The sequence below is a fragment of the Myiozetetes cayanensis genome, unplaced genomic scaffold (assembly GCF_022539395.1).
Source record: "Myiozetetes cayanensis isolate MyiCay16 unplaced genomic scaffold, myiCay2020 scf6-25, whole genome shotgun sequence".
In the NCBI taxonomy this organism is placed as follows: domain Eukaryota; kingdom Metazoa; phylum Chordata; class Aves; order Passeriformes; family Tyrannidae; genus Myiozetetes; species Myiozetetes cayanensis.
This window is the reverse complement of record NW_026087853.1, coordinates 22,838,994-22,856,107: the sequence shown is the minus strand read 5'-3', so window position 1 is coordinate 22,856,107 and position 17,114 is coordinate 22,838,994. Positions and strand designations below refer to the sequence as shown.

The following is a 17,114-nucleotide window of genomic DNA, read 5'->3' as shown; positions in this document are numbered from 1 at the left end:
CTTTAGAGCAGGGAAGTATTCTCACTGGTAGGAGTCTGCCAGATGTCCAGAGTGAGTTAATGCAAGAGGCTGGGACTCAACATTAGGTTTCTGCATTCAGAACCTAATCACATGACTGGGGAGGAGTTCTTCTGTCAGAAATCCTGTCTGACATTCCTCACAAATATTTCCATCTAAACCAGTGTATCTTCACAATGCCTTATTGTTCCAGTGAAACAATACATTTTATTAAAAAAAAAAAGTTTCATTAACTGATATTTATTCTGACCAACAATAGTATTAGATTGTAGAGCAAAATCTTATTATGGTTAATTGTTTCATCCTGATGCAAACTCATAAAGGTCATGTTTGCTGTTGAGATCCCTTTCCTTTGTGCCCAGAGGGAATGTCAACCCGGGTGTGGTTGTGGTGGTATGTTGGGGAGGGCTGAAACTTAAAGGCTGTTGGAGTTCCCACCACTGCCACTGTTACCCTGAAATTCACACACACACAAACAACCCCTCAGTTGATTCTTCAGTGTATTTTTTTCTAGCTGTACTGATCCTCCACAGCAGTGCAGATCCATCAGGAATCAGTAACAGAGTTGCTTGATTTACTCAAAGTTAAGGTGGATTTAGTAAAAACTATTTCCATTTAAAAACTCTGTGTAGAGAAACAACTTTTCATGCATTTCTAGTAATTTCAGTTAGTATTCCAAACTTTTCCAACTCCAAGTTTATGCCCCAGAATTTTTGTTTGGTGAGTATTGAAACCTACATTTCAAACTTCAAAAATTCAACATTTAATTTTCACATTTTAAGTTTGGACTTATTATTGTAATTATGTATTTCGTGATGTGTCAATATTTTTATAACATCCATTACAGTAAGTTCTAATTTTAAGTTTTCATTTTTAAAATTATCAAAATACTTAAATGTAAGTTGAAACATTTTATCTAATTTTCTAGGTCAGTGTCTCTCCTGTTTGTATTGTAATGAAATGGTTTGACACGTTAGCACTGTGATATTTTTTTTTAAGAGGAGATCACTTAGTGTGTTATTAGAGTGCTAGACGTTTTCAGTCCTCTTGTGTTAGCTGGAGTCTTTTTCTTGACCCTGAAAAACCTCTGATCCCCTAATTAATGAGACAAGTGCTTATATTCTTTTCTAGATGAAAGTGTCACCTACTTCTCTTGTTGGTGGAACAGTTTGATATGTTGACACTTTGATATAGAAAATAAGATGAGCTGTTGTAATCTCCACTAAGTAGCAGCTGCTAATGTAAAAATAACAGAATGGTTAGAAGTTGGATGTCATAATGTGTCACAACATGACCTGCTCTATCATGTAGTATTGTATTTCTCTTACTGGTTATGTGCAAAATGTAAGTCTTAAAATAGCATAAAATATTTCTTCAGTTGTTTAAAAAATTTTTCCAGATTTTTTTTTCTTGTTCATTCTAATTCAGGATGAAAGAAACCTTTGCTTGCCCTCTGTGTCTCCTGCTGCCCTGAGAAGACACTTTACCTCTTACTGTCCAACTAGCCTGCTAATATCAGCAGAAACGTTCTCCTGCCCCACGAGAAATGGGGGCAGTTCTCAGTTGTCTTTTTGTGGCTGGATTCCATTTCAGACTCCAGATAACATGAAACCAAAACAGCAGAAAGACATCTTATGGCCATTTTCCTCCATTTCGCATTACAGCTTTACCAAGTGTAAATGTCTGGGTCCATAAATTGTAGAAATGAACTTTGAGACTCCCCAGACTTCTCATCCAACCTTTTTCTAATCAATGGGAATATCCTGTATCAGTAGAAAGCAAGATAATGGTAGCAACTACTGTAAGTGAAGGAAAACTTGTGCATTAATAGGTATCTCAGTTAAGCCAGGGGAAAATGTACTGAGTGAAAAGAGGTGTCAGTTCTTATTGGATCAGTTATAATCTCCATACAAATAAAATACGAATAAGTCATCCACAAGAAGGGTACTTATTAAGCAAGAAAGTTATGTCTTAGAAAACAGGTGATCTAGAGACAAATGAAAATTGCCTGAGGTTAAGTTAAATTTGCCCTTGGAAAGGAAATTAAACAATAGTGTAACGACTGAAATAAGAATGAGGAAAGAGGAAATGTGCCACTGGTCTGAGAATGACATGGAGATCAAGGATAATCCGGATTAGGTCTGAAAGTGTGTGATTTTACTTTTTTTTTTAATGGCAATGATGATGCCAGCTATGAAAAAAAGGGTTAAGAAATGTGAATATATGATATGCAAATAGAATACATTATAGCTGTTCAAAAGATAATTGTGCTCAGATTGCAATAAAGAGCAGTTTCCATCCCCAATTCTGAAAGAGCTTGTACCTGAAATTGCAGGAATTACAGTAAAGTTCTTTAACAAATCCTATGAGTCTTTGTACAGTGTAATATGACAGGAATTAGCAGAAGCAGCATCTATATTTAGAAGGGGAAAAAATGCAATTCTGACAACTGTAGGCCAGTTAATCTTTATTGTGAGGCCTTAGAGTAAATTTGTAAGGAAAATGTTTTTTAAGCATAGATCCATCAACAGTAGATTGAAGTACAGTTTTCACCCAAGTAAGATCATGCAAGAATTCTTCTTTGGTATGATAACTGGTTATTTAGACAAGAAAACTTTTTTTATATAAGCTGACACATAATCTTAAATGTTTTGCCATATGGAAAATTATTAATTACAGTGGGGAATGTGTATATTGTTATTTTACAAGCAGGCACAAGCTTAATATGGGAAATGCTGCTTGCTCTTAACTGGGTTCACCTGGAGTCTCTTGTTTGGAAGGATGGGCACTTTTAGTTCATGTCTGTCTGCAAAATGTCATGTACCCATGAAGGAGATGAGGGATTAGTCAAAGGCAATAAGGAACTAGTTAGCAGGAAGGCAACAGCAAACAGCTTTGAAAGAAGAAGCGTTAAGGTCCAAGGATTTCACTAGTGGAATTTCTCTCCAATTTCTTACCAATTGGTGCTGAACCAGTTTTATTTAATGTTGTCATTGAGAACTTTTGGCATGAAGAGCAGCAGCGTATCAGCAAAATTGCTTGATGATGCAGAACTGGGAGATATTAATAAGATGTGGAGATATTATTAATACAAGTAAGTTCAAGTTGTCTTTAAAAAAGACTGGAAGGCCTCAAGTACTAAAAAAAATAAAAGCAGGGGGGTGGAATTCAGTGCTGCCAAGTGTAAGGTTTTATCTTTTCTGGATGAATAAGAGTTTCCACTGTCAGCTGGGTAATACCAGTGTGCAGAACAGGCAGATACTGGAGGGTGACTGGGAGCAAAAAAGGTGTAAGAATGTATCAGGTAGGAGGTTTCTCCATCATTAGGACCACCTGCTGCTACAGGGTACTGATGAGGGATGTGGTTGAACTCATCAGAAGAATGAAGAGCTTGCTTACTGAGAAGTAACAGAAAATGTTTTTTGTTTAGACTATTTAAGGAAGGAAAAATACACACTCACTATAAATATGTATAGGTGGGAATATATATGCTGTCTATAAATACGTGAGAAGAGAAATCAGTAAAAAAATAAAGCTATGAAGCTTTATTAGTCAAGTTCACTGGGTGGGTTAGTTTCTTCTATTGGATATTGACAAGCATTATAAAAGCCATCTCTCACTCAAAGGGTAAGGTTCCAAGGGGAACTTAACAGCATAGTATGCTATGTGTTCTTACCTCTTTCAATTTAGATTAAAGTTGAGGATGCTCGTGTTTGTCGTAGAGGAGTTAGAAAAATATAAAAAGTAGTTTTACCCTTTGTTTTCCCTTGTTTAAGTCTTTTTCCAGACTTTGTGTTAAGAAAACACATAACATAGTTCCTTTAAGTGTTTCAAAACAAAGGCAGTGGAAGGATCAGTACTGAGATTTTCTTTAGCTGACATTGGCTATTTTAAGTTTGATAGTAACAATTAAATTTTTATATTTAATTGGAAAAATTAAATTTTTGCCGAAGAACTGCTAAAATGCAAAATGGTAGAGTAAAGAAACAAGAATTTTCCTTTGCAGGAATGTGGAATGGGGGACATAGAAGGGGAAAGGAACTATCCACATGAACACAAAATGAAAATGTAGGAACTTGTGGACAAAACAAAGTCTTGACAAAGATATCCAAGTGATCAGAGTACCTTTTCAGGGTTAAACAGGAACTTCACTGAGGGTGACATCTATACCAAAGGGTGACCGACCTCACTTCTCAAGTGACCTTTCTAGGGGAAACCTCCACCAGAGGAACCTGAGTGTAATTAATTTTCTTCTTGTTGATTCTTCTTTACCCATTATTCCAAAACCCTTTAATTGTAATGAATCAATTTCTGTGAAAAGTTCTGATTTCCACAGCTTGACATTTTCCAGAGGAACAATATTTTGCTAAAAATTTCCCAAGCAGCTTTTGTTATTAGTAAAGGTGAACTCATGTAGGATTTTTGCCACATGCATTATGGATGGATTTCAATACACGTTAGAGGAGTCTTCCAAATGCTTTATAGTAATGCAGATATCATTATTTTAGTTAGTAGTTTAAATTTTTTGATGGGCACTGTTCTGCTTTGCTTCTAGTGAAGGAATACGTCTCTCCTTTGAGAGGATATTTGAGTAATTTATTTGTGTTTACCACTCTTCAAGATTGTGAACAATGGGTCGTATTGTCACATGGCTGCGTGCTTTGCATAAAGACTGTTGTGCTTGAATTTTTGTTGGTCTCGTGAAGCTTCCTATTATCAATTCCACTACATGTTACTGGGGAGGTTTACAAATGTCTATTTTTCTTCCCTTCAGTTTTTGTAGCTCTTGTGGTTTTTTTAAATCCAAATCACCTGATTCTGCTGTTACTTTTATTGATGCAAACACAGTCAAAGCAGTGCAGTTTTCTCTGCTGAAAAGCTGACATAAATAAGAGTCTTCAGACTCTAATGCTGACTCTAATGCTGACTTTTGTCCTGAAAGGCAAGTGGAACAAGAGGTGTATTTTTTATGATAGTTCTCCAAAGAGACTAGCCGTTAATCTCTCCTTGAGTAGGTGTGTCAGCTGCAAACATTTCCTTCCAGTCTACCATTTCAATCACACTTCACAGTACACTGAAAATTGGCAAGGATGTTAATTATTGGCCTCTAGAACAAACCACCTACTTTGATTCAAGGGTGTTTTCCAATTTTTAAGAATGTTGTTTCACCTACAGAACAGTATAATTACAGAAAATAGCTTGGTTTGGCTAACATCTTGTGTTCTGTGAGTTCTGCTTGCAAGGCAGCAAGCAGCACCAGGCAAGAGGCTCACCTGCAGAGGATTTTAACCTCTTGCTGACAGGAGTTAGGGCTTGCCAGCATCCAGTACATTGTTCTTAGTATTAGAAGCTCAAAACCGGTGTCACTCAGAGGTTAAACATTAACGCTTTCTGCCTTTGAGGCTGACAGAACACCCCCCATATAGTAAAAAACTTTGTTTTTATTCTCTGTGGAACTTCCTGTTAAAATTTTATGAATGTCTGTTACAGGAGCAATTACAACAGTGGGTCCTGTACCTGGGCCATGCAAAACCCTGGCTGCAACATGACTCACAGAGCAGCATGGTTCAGAGACTGCTTGTGTAGCTGCATTTTTGCAATGCAGTGTTCAATAAAATTTGCCAGGAATCAGCCATGTATCCAGGGCATGATTAATCGACCAGCAGAATAAATTGCCCATAGATGACTGGGAGTTGACAGTAAACAGTAAAACACCTGCCTTGAAGACCTACAGTCTAAGAGACAAACAGGAAACAGAAGCAAGTGGGAGCCCTGTTTTAGGAGACAGATTTTGAGGCATAGACAAGAGTTGTTCGTGATTACACAGAAAGTTTGGCAGAGTTAGAGGCTGAACTATGTGCATTTCCCTTCATGGATTTGTAGCTCATATAACAGGTCTTTAATTTACCAAGAAACTTTTCCACAACGCTGTCCTGAAGAGTTGGCAGAATCCACAGTTGGCATTTCTCATACATACGCCTCTTGGTTAAGGGCTTTACAATTTGTACAATTAATAACTTACACCATGAATTAAAAACACTGAAAAACAGCCCAGTGGTCAGTCTCATATATCAAGGAATTGCTGTGCAGGCCCAATCTTATTTGTTGCTACAACAATAAATCATCCACTGATTTAAAGATAATTTATATAGTACCTGGGCCCTCAAGGAAATCCTGCAGTACTATTGAAACTCAACATTTTTAAATTAATGGTGATTAAGCTATAGACCTATATTAAATATGCTTGAGTACATATTTCTCCTACCTCCTCTTTAACTGTAAGACCTGTCGAGGCTGGCTATCTTCCTGGCTTACAAGCCACATGCTGCAATTTCCGTAATGGTCATGAGTCACACGCCCTTCGCAGTTCAGTGTGAATCAACAATGGGAGGGGAACATCCGGTAGGGTTCACAGATGGGAGATGACAAAAATTGCTCAGGGATTCCCCCACTCCACTATAAACCAGATCCTGGGTGAGAATACACCCAGATCCCAGTGTGTGCTGTTGGTGCTGGTGTCTGCAGTCCCTGTTGGCCCATCACTTGCCTCTGCTCAGGGTTCTGGGTATCCAGCAGCTCTTCTGCTGCTAATAGCCAGGGACTCCCACCATAGGAACTGCACTTAACAACCAGGGAGCCATGTGCAGACCAAGAATCCTGCATTAGTAGTTCATGGCCAAGTGCCTTGCTTCACTCTCTACATGTTGGTCAACATTTTTGCACTATAGGAACACATATATATCAATATGAAATATGTTTCCTGATAACCACTTGGCTGAGCTGAAGAGTTCTAACCTTAACCATTTAAAAATTAACTATATACATGAGGGAAGCCATTCAAAACATAATCCTGCTATGGAAAAAAAATAGAATTAATTCTAATGCTAGAATTTTTCATTAGAATTAAATAGAAAATATGTCCTGTTTAGAACTGGGATAGTGCTTATTTCTTCCTGATAGCTGGTACAGTGCTCTGTTTTGGATTCAGTATGAATCCAAAATGTTGATAACACACTTATGTTTTAGATGTTGCTAACTGGTGTTTACCCCATCAAGGACTTTTCAGTGTCTCATGCTCTGCCAATGAGGAGGTACACAAAAAGCTGAGAGGGAGCATGGCCAGGACAACTGACCGAATTGGCCAAAGGGACGTTTTGTACTGTAGAACACCATGACAATATATAAAATGCGGGAGTTACCAGGAAAGGGAGAGGGAAGTGGCTTGGCAGTGGTTAGCAGGTGGTGAGCTGTTTGTATTGTGCCTCACTTGTCTTTCTTGGGATTTCTCTCTCTCTATCCTTCACCTTTCTATTACAATTATTAGTATTAGTATCATTATTAGTATTATCTTTCAACAAGTTTCAACAGGTTTAATTTTCTTTCCTGATTCTCCTCACCGTGCCACAGTGCGGGGAAAGGGAAAGTGAGCAAACGGCTGAGTGGTACTTGGTTGCTGGCTGGGGTTAAACCATGACGCAGTGTCACATAACCATATAACTCTTTATCTGTTATTATAATAAAGCATGGCTGAAATGAATGCACAGATTGTTATGTTTTCAAAGCAATATGAGTATTCTGAGTAAATTGTTTATCAGTTGTTTATTGTTTCACAGGCAGAATTGATAACCTTGCAACAAGAAAAAGAGGCTGCTCTTCAACAGTGCAAAATACTAGAAGAAGAAATCCAGACATTGCGTGTTTATTACAGGTAAAATGATTGATTATAATATGAATGAGTGAGTCATAGGGGAAATTTTCTGTACTGTGTCTGACTGAGTGAGGAAATGGCCTTATCAAATAGGTATTCGTTGAAAAAATGTGAATACATCAATGAATCAAAGCCTGCATTTCTGCTTTACTGCTCACCAACCATCCCTTTGAAATAGAAGTTCCTCTCTTATAACCTGAATTTTGTATTAGTTTCTTCTAAGGGAAGGGAAAAGTTGCTGATAGTTGATTCTCACACTAAAAGCTGTGCTGTAGCAATGCAATCACTTAAAACACATGGACAAAAGAACCAGTTTACATAAATGCTTGTTTCTTCCCTGATTGTCTGCACATACCTAACTTAATCCACATAGTTTTAAAATAATAAAATCTATAATTCTAAAAGACTGTTTTCTTCTTCAACCCCAATATATGTATGTTTTAATTCCTTATCGTCTGTAGTAGTACGTAGAATTAGAGAAATACTCATTCTCATTAATTTAGTTGGGCTGCACTGAACATTTGCATGGATCAGTGGGTTTTAGTCCCTAAGGAAAATCTCTGTGTGGTCCAGTGAAGGAGTTAGGTTGTTTTATGGAGTGATGTTGGGTTACAGCTCTCATTTCATCCTGACCTCCTGTGTGAGAGGGGATACAGAGCTGCCAGCAGGTTAAAGGCAGGAGAATTGGCATCAACACAGCAGAAAATTGTGAATCTGAAGGCTGAATGTCTGTGATGAGGGATGTGGGCTGCAGAGGTAAATAATAAATGTAGTGTGAATACTATGTTCACTGGAAATAAAGAGGACTAGTTAGTTATGACTAAATAGCATTCGCAGTAGCAGAACTGTATGTGTTTTCAGTGTTTCAGCATTCACAAGTGAAAAATACTTGGGTTTCTAGAGGTTTTTTGAGTTTCCCCTTCTCATTAAGTTTATTAAAACCTTGGAAGGAAGTTTCAAAAACAACTTTTGTTCCTAAATCTCATAGGCATTTATTTAAAGCCTGTTAATAGTGAATAGAAACCCCAAGTAATTTGTGACTATTGCTTTTAATGAATTTGGTCAGCATTTAGTGTGTGCACAAATTATGGTATGATTTACCAAGCTAGAAAGAATTTATTATAGTACCCTTATTACTCACTTAAATGGGTTTCGTAGAATAGTTTAAAAACTCAAATGCAATTTTTGTATTGGTATTTCAGAAAATAAGAATGTGCTTGTGTTTTTCTTTGCACTTTGCATGAGATTTTCAATTGATTTTTTAGATATATTTTTGCCCTAGCCTGTCAAGTTTGCACGAACATAAAATGTTTAACAAGTATAGTAGGCAGCAACTCAGTTTACTCATGTAAATGCTTTAAATCTCAAAAAATGACTTTCAGGAATCAGCATTAGAGAGAACAATGTTATTAACTTATGGCTCTTCGAACAGTTGAAATTTCAGTGTAAGCTGGATGATGATACTTGCAAAATCTAGACATTAGGTGTGGAAATGCTCACCTAATTATCCCCTGGGGCAAGAACTATTGTATTGCTGCTAAGTTATACACGTTATAACATCTAAAGTGGAAGATTTTATCTCCTTCCTTGCTGTTCTAGAGGCTAATGCATTCGGAAGTGGAACCACAGAGTGACTAATTGAGGTTGGCAGGGACCTCTAGAGGTCATCTTCTCCAATCCCTGCTCAAGCAGGACCAACCAGACCTGGTTGCCCAGGATCACGTCCAGACGGGTTTTAAATGTCTGCAGGGATGGAGACTCCACAACTTCTCTGTATGGAGACACTGTCTGTCATACAGAGGCATGACTTGAAAAGCCAAAGACCACCCAGAGTTAAACCTGGTGAGGGAGGTAAAAGGCAACAAGAAAGACTCCTGTAAATCCGTAAGCAGAAACATTTGATGTCTCAGGCCTATCTTTTGCCTTGATTAAAAATTAATTGCACCATTTTGAAGATTCTTATGAACTTCTTAACATTTTGGCTACAGTTTCCCCAATGTTCCATGAATATCTGCAGCCTCTGTCACCCAACAGAGTCACAGTACTCTGAACACATGCCAAATGAGACAGAAAAGAGTATATGTCACATTTGCGAGTTTGGGCCACCAGTATGATCAGGAAGCCATAGCTGTAAAGGGAGACTGAGCATACTGCTCTTGTACAGCCTGAGAAAGAAAAAAATATTTCTTTCTCTAGTGGCTCCAGGGAGACCTAACAGCAACCTGACAGAGTCTGTGTGGAGGTTGTCAAGAAGGACGGGCTCTTGACAGTGCTCCATGACAACAGAGTGAGAGACAACAGAATTGAATTGAAGCAAGATTGTTTCAGTCAGGTTACAAGGGAAAACTTTTTTGCCTTGAGGGCTGTCCATTACTGAAACAGATTGCCAGAGAGGCTTTGCCATCTCTATCCTTGGAGATTTCCAATGCCTGACATGATAAATTCATGAGTAACATGGTCTGATCTCATTGTTGATATCGCTTTGAGAGGAAGGCTGGTTGGACTAGAGACTGCCAGTAGTCACTTCCAACTTGATTATTCTACAATTCTGTGATCTGATAGCTGCTGCTGTTTGAAAATGTTCATTTTTTTTCTCCGACTCTGAAAGAAGTCTATGTTGTAAACCATACTGCTTTTCAGATGAAGTGAAAAGTGAATCCTAACTGAAATTGGAGTTCCATGGAAAAGCTGAATGACCCAAACCAAAATTAAAATGAGCTTTTGCAGAATTAATGATAAAACATTGATTTCCTTACGAGTTTTGACTTCCTGAAAAGAAAGCACATCCGAGAACAATTTATGTCTTATTTAAGAAGGAAATAGAAGTTAAAAGGAAGAAAGACAAAAGGAGGAAGAATCTAGTTCAGATACAGAAGGGAGAATAAGTTGGCTCTGAATAAGGTTTGGCAGGTTTTCTACTTCTGTTTGTTCTTCTTGTGTTGCTTCTGTGTCAAGTTTCAAAAGGAAAATTGTGATTTCTGGATACTAACTCAAAAATACATATCAGAAATAAAAATTTGCATAGGAGCAGCATAGAGTTTCTAGCTTACTAATTATTTCAACACAGTACTCTTTATGCTAGGGATTAATGCAAATCATAGATCCTCAGTGACCAAAGAAGGTTATATCCAGATAATCAGTTTTGAAGTATGTGGGAGTGTTAATCCCACTACTTCTTTCTCATATAGGTCCATTGTTTGAACATCATCACAAGATTTTATTTGCATATTTTTCAGTTATGTGATCTGTCCATTTTTATGATCAGGTTCCTTCTTCCCCTAGATTTCTATGGCATATGGTATGGGATATCCCTTTGGGTCCCTTCCAAACTTCCTGCATACTTCCAGCCCAGTGGAGTGGTGTGGGAAGCAGAAAAGGCCTTGTTTCTGTGTGAACACTGCTCAGGAATAACTAAAACATACATGTATTATCAACACTTTTTCCAAAATATAGCCCCATACCAGTTACTATGAAGAAAATTAACTGTATCAAAGCCAAAACCAGTACAATGTTGCAGAGTAATTGGAATCTATAAGTTATGGCCAGCATGGGAGAAAAAGATGGCTTAATTTACAGTGATGTGATGTTTTTCAATAAAGAAATAGAAGAATAAGTTCAGTGTACCAATAAGTACAATGACTTAAAATAAATATTTTTAGATTCAAACTTTAAGTTAATATGGGTAGCTTCTCTGTCAGCAATGCAAGCAGTTTTCTTGCTCCCTAACCACTTGTATCACTTTTAAAAGTTATAAACTGTTGAAGAGATTTACAGAATTCAAATCTACAAGTTTCAGTGCTTCCAATACTTCAATTAAATTGGAATTCATGTTTAAGTGACACAAGCAAAGGGTCTAAATAACAGTCATTTTTATTGAGGTCCATATATTTTTCCCACAAAGTCTCTTGTAAAATAACATGGAGGTTCATCTTTTTAAAGATTGAAATCAATAGCTGTGAAAGTAGAAAATCAGGAAGTATTTTTATCATTTCCTCAAATGAAAGACTTATAGGCACAGGGACAAACTCAATTTTCATTATAATTACAGAACTGAATCACCCTATAACAGGAGAAATAGATGAGGCATTATTTGCAGTCCCGGACAAAAAGGCTGTTCTCAATTCAAACTTTGAATACAGTCATGTGTGTTTGGTTAACTTCCATTCTATAGTTTCATGACTGATATGCAATATAATGCTCAGATGGTGCCATTTAAACCATGCTTCATGGATGCTGTGTGTGGATATAGAATGGTTTAATTCTTGCTGTTAAAACTGTTACTCTCGTTCCAGTTTTAAGGACTTCTAAAAAACTATAAATTATTTCTACCTAACAGGTCAATTTTCATCTTCACAGCCAGTGCAGTAGCAAGTCAGAATACAATTGCTTAAGTATTCTGACTCCTGTACTCTGACTGACTCCTGCTCAAACATTTCAGCCTGTTTTTTCTGCCATCTCTCAGTCTTTTCCAGAGTTCTCTCAATCCATGTTTCTCTCAGAGGGGAACGATATGTAGCAGAAGACTGGACTACTCTAACGTCCAGTTTCCCAGACCAAATGATCTGGAACCCATTTACAGTGGGATTAGTGAAGCTGCAACCACTAATGAAGAGTAGTGATCTCAGTCCTTCCTCCAAAGCAGTATCAGGCAACCTTGAGCACCTGTCCCTGCAGTTTACCTCAGAGAACTGATCTTTTCATGTCTTTTTTTTTATCTCGCTTTTTCAGTTATGGCCGTTGACTCATTTTCCTGCTCTTTTCATCCTGTCTGCTTGCTGCTGTTCTGGCAGTTGCTGTCATTGTTTCAGTACTAGTTGCTTTAGACTCAACACTGTATAATTGCAGTCATTAAGAAGAATGACCAAATAATGGTATCACTGTAAACTCCACTGTTCTTTTAGAGCAATTTTAGGGAGATCATGGAGAAGACAGCAGTTGCGGTTTAAGTATTCTCTGTCCTTGCAGCAGTGACTTCTGTTTTGTCCAAGAGTTTCAGACACCTGACATTAAACATAAATCTTGAGCTAATTAAATTTCCCACTTCTAAGCACAGAAGAGTTTCTCTTTTATACCAAAGAGATGAGGTACTTGGTTCTGTTATGCAGTGGGAGACATGTCTTCTTTTCAATAACCTGCTCTAATTTGGTACTGCTGAACATATGGAAAACAATGGCTCTGTAAGGGAATACTAAGGTTTTTGTTTGTCTTTCATTATTATTATAAATGAGGTCAGATGCCATCCAAACTATATTTCTTAATTTTTTCTCTACATTTAAAGTCCAGTTGATTTCTATGGGAGATCTGGATTTGGAAGGGATGAAGACTTAGCCCTTGTTTGTGGTTTGGGTTTTTTTTAAATGCGTATATGCTTTCTTTCTGTTTGTTTATTGAACTGAGTGCTGAAATTAGTAGAAAATCTGTGAGGAGGGACAGTGCTGTCTTTTAAATCAGATTTGTTAGAACTACACCTTCTCTCAGTAACCCATGGAAGTTTCAGTGAATTTTTAGTTGATTTTTGGGAGTGAGGGGAGCCAACACCCTGGTAATTTGGAACTGGGATTTAGAATCTGCATGGTCAATCTACTCCTCTGTTCTCGTACCACTTTCTGGTGGAGTGCTGCAATCCCAGAAGAATTGGGATTTTAGGTTGATGGGTCTTTCTCATTTTGGAGTCTCATGGGTGTTTTCTCACTAATAAGCCCCTATTGTCTTCTTTCCCTTTGTCACTTTATTGCTTGTGCAATCACAGCTCTTGTTAGTGTTACAGGAGATAAAAGTCCAAGGTTTGGGGGCTGTTTCACAAACTGGATCAGACAGCTGAAGGGGGGAAGACAGATCAATAAGCTTCTCTGCATTGGCGAAGGAGTTTCATGAAGTTTTACTGGCTCTACTGAGATCGCTTTTTATTTCTCAGTGTCCTGGTGCAGGTGAGCAGTGAGGCAGAGCCTTCCCTTGTTATAGGTGTTATCCTTGTATATTTCACACTTTACTGGATTTATTGTCCTCTTCCCCCTGCCCCATTCCCAGACTTCTTGTTCTCCAGCCTGGAATTGATTGTTGTCTGAGTTTCTGCATTTGTTCAACTTTCTAGAAATAATGAAGTTGGAGAGACTGACTTCATAAATAATTCAGTGAATAGAAAAATTTCTTGGTAGTGTGGCAAACCAGGCTCACATCTGTACTCCAATTAATGTTTGACCATTTGCACAGGAGTGGGATGGTAGAGAAAAGCTCCAGTATATACCATAGGCTTGGTGTTTACAGTGCCTGTTTGGCAGGCAATGAAAAGGCAAACCAGTATCTGAACCTACTGGGGGCTAGAAGTGTCCTTTTTTTGCCTCCCAATGAAAAATTTCAGCCATCTGAGTTCTCTCCAAGCTTTCTCTGTCTCTTATTCATTTAGAAACACACTCAAAAAGATACTTTTGAATGTTTCCTTTTTTACCCTGACATGATTTTGAAAGTTTCCCTATCTCACTGGGAAAAAAAACCTACAGAATGGAAAAACAATTTCCAAGTCAGTTTTACTGATTTATGAGGACTTTGAGAGAGCAGAAGCACTAAACTGTCAGAGATCCCAGGCACCTGATGGAATAACAAGCCACCATCCCTCCCATCAGTACGGTGGTGAATGTAGTGCACTCAAATTGCCTTGTGCTGCTGTTGACTCAGACGTGGATTGGTCTGATCTACACTTTATGAAATCTTTGTGCCTAATGTTTCCAGGGGCTTCAGAGGTGCCTTGCCAATACAAAACACTAAGAAGCAGGTCTGAGGAGAAACATGGATAGAATGAATATGGACTGAAGAGCCTAACACATTCTGTGATGCAGTTTTAATTTGTACCATGTATTGTGCTAATTCTCCTACTGCTTCTGTTATTGGCTGTGTTATAGTGGCAAAATTTCTTAAGTATTGAAGATTAGTTGAGGACCAACCAGTCACTTTTTGTGCTGAGTACATTAAAGCTAGAAGCACTGGGCAGGTCCTTATAATGTATTTCATCAGACTTGAGCAGACTTCTTCTCTACCTATTTGCTGTTGTGGGGTAACGTGAATTAAAACTATGTTTACTTTGTCTTTTTAGCTGTGATGGGCCTTTTCAAATGAGTTTCTGTTCTTCTCTAAGAGCAACAATTTACTTGACAGAAAGGAATTCCTTGCCATTGGATGCTTATATGATCTCAAGATTGTATATGTGGCCCTACTAGCTTTCCGTTTACAGCTCTCCTTTGCCTGGCTGGTTCCTTCATGTTTTTAACCTCTTCCCTCTGTGATTTTCTGTTAGGACTTCCTTGGTTTCTCACTGAGTTGAAAAGTCCAAGAAGTTTAATTTTGTGCTGTGTTTTTTGGAATAAGCACATAGTTAGAGGTGTATAGGAACTGTTTTTGAAATTTGTTAAAGCCTAGTAAATTGGAAGAGCTACCTACAATCAACCCACTGACTGCTGTAGGTAGTTTGGAGTAGATTAGCAATACAAAGTATTCTACTCATATAGAAATACTTGTAAAAATTAGGACATTGAGATCACTAGAGTTAATAAGTATTCTATATAATGTAAGAATACTCAAAAGAAACATTGGAGAATCTATAAAGAGCATATGCAGGATTATGAAATTTGCTGTCTGGTAGAAAGGGTATGTGTCCAGAGGCTACGTACTCTGATTCTGCCGTTGAAGTGCTGGATGAATATAGATGAAGCACATCACTAAACTCTGCTTCAGCTGCTTTGTTTGTATAAACTGAATAAGAATTTTTACCATTTTGCATTACACCTTTAGAGACTATGAAAATGAAGGTATTCCTACTTTAAAATGAGGGAAGGAAAACAGATACAAGAAGCAGCCCTCTCTAGAGCAAGTTAAGAAACACAGGAAAACTGTGTGTGTAATAAGAGCTATTTGGAAGACTGTTTTCCCCTGAGAAGGTAGAAAGAAAATCTAAAAGTGTAAAAAAAGAATTCAACTTGCCCTGTAAATATTGTATGAAAGGGAATGCTTTTGTTATTAATACAATATTTAGAAATAAGGTAATAACATTGTCAGCAGGACTTTAAATGCCATTTCATTTTTTGTTGGTTTTTCACAGGATGTGTTTTTTGTGTTAAAATGTCCATTCAATAATTTTGAAAAATCATCAGTTTGATGTGTTTCAGTTCAGTTCTCTTCAGCTGAAGAACTGAAACAAAATGACACTTCAAGTTGAAATATTAAGGTGAAAGAAAAATTTTGACTTATAAATTTGCCTCAGGAAGGCAACATATATTTTAGTGTTGGAATTTACATCTCCCAAAAAATATCAAAATCTTTGATGAGAAGACTTTCCACATGAGGAATTTTCATCCAGTGCTAGACTTAACATTGCTTTTCTCACTTTGTGCCTAACACTGCTCACAGTAGCAAACTGCTAGGAAGTATCTAGGAATGCAGGTGGCATGAATGCAGAATAAGCCCTCTGCCTGTTACATAAAACAAGCCAGAAGACTGCCCACCTGTTGTGTTTGGAAAGAAAGAAGTCAAAAGTAAGGTATTTTCTTTATTCAGTTCCTGTCTATAAAGTTAGAGCTTTTACTAAATTGATACATGCATGTCGTGCTGATAGCTTTTACTGGAAAAATTTCCATTTTTACTTGCCATCCACCAGCTCCTTTTCTAACTACTGTGACAGAGGTCTTGTGTTTTGGAAACGGAAGGTTTTTACCCTTGTGTCAAGCATTCCATAGTGATGTGTTACTCATCTGGTATGGGTAATTCTTCCAGCATAGGTGTGAAGGCTGTCATTTTGAGGAGAGTAAAGACCAACTTGGAAGCTTCAACCACAGTTTTTCAGTGAGTAAGTGGGCCTGCTGGGATTTGCACAATTCTGAGTCTTTCAAATATTTGAGTAAAGTGTAACATGCTAGTAATAGTTTGCTTTTAGAAGTTGCAGTTCATATAGTCATGACAGGAAGGAAAACTAGCACAGAGCCACTTGTTTTTTTCCTGATGCTACCAAGAAGGCATATGAGAAGTGGTATGGAGTGTTGTCTCACTAGAAGAGGAGTTTTTCTCACTCTGAGTTTGGAAGAAAAAGCCACAGAAGGAGAGGGAGGGAGTTATGCTGAGTGAATCATCAGTGGTCTATTTTCTTCGTCAGTAAAGAGAGTTTAGAGAAGCTCTTCCCCTACCTGAGCCACTTCATGTTATGATTTTGTCTTTTTTTCTCTTAATCTGTGCTGTATCAGTGATGCACATTAGAGCATAACCAGCCACAAATGTTTCCATGAGTGACAAAGAAATTCTGTCTTTATTTATTTATTTTCTAGCCGCACTTAGTGTGTCAGTTAGTGAATTGAGAAATACAACATTGCATTGTGAAATAGTGAATGTTTCTCCAGGCAACAGGTAG

At 37.7% G+C, this 17,114-nt stretch overlaps 1 protein-coding gene across 2 annotated transcripts in view; it reads left to right on the top strand.

Annotated features, from left to right (window-relative positions):
* The window catches only part of MIPOL1 (mirror-image polydactyly 1), a 186,168-nt gene that overhangs the window by 129,063 nt on the left and 39,991 nt on the right, over positions 1 to 17,114 (top strand). For both annotated transcript variants that reach the window (XM_050335772.1, XM_050335773.1), the window contains one exon: positions 7,632 to 7,726. In XM_050335772.1, coding sequence (XP_050191729.1) covers positions 7,632 to 7,726 — 95 coding nt within the window. The remainder of the gene's footprint in view (positions 1 to 7,631; positions 7,727 to 17,114) is intronic.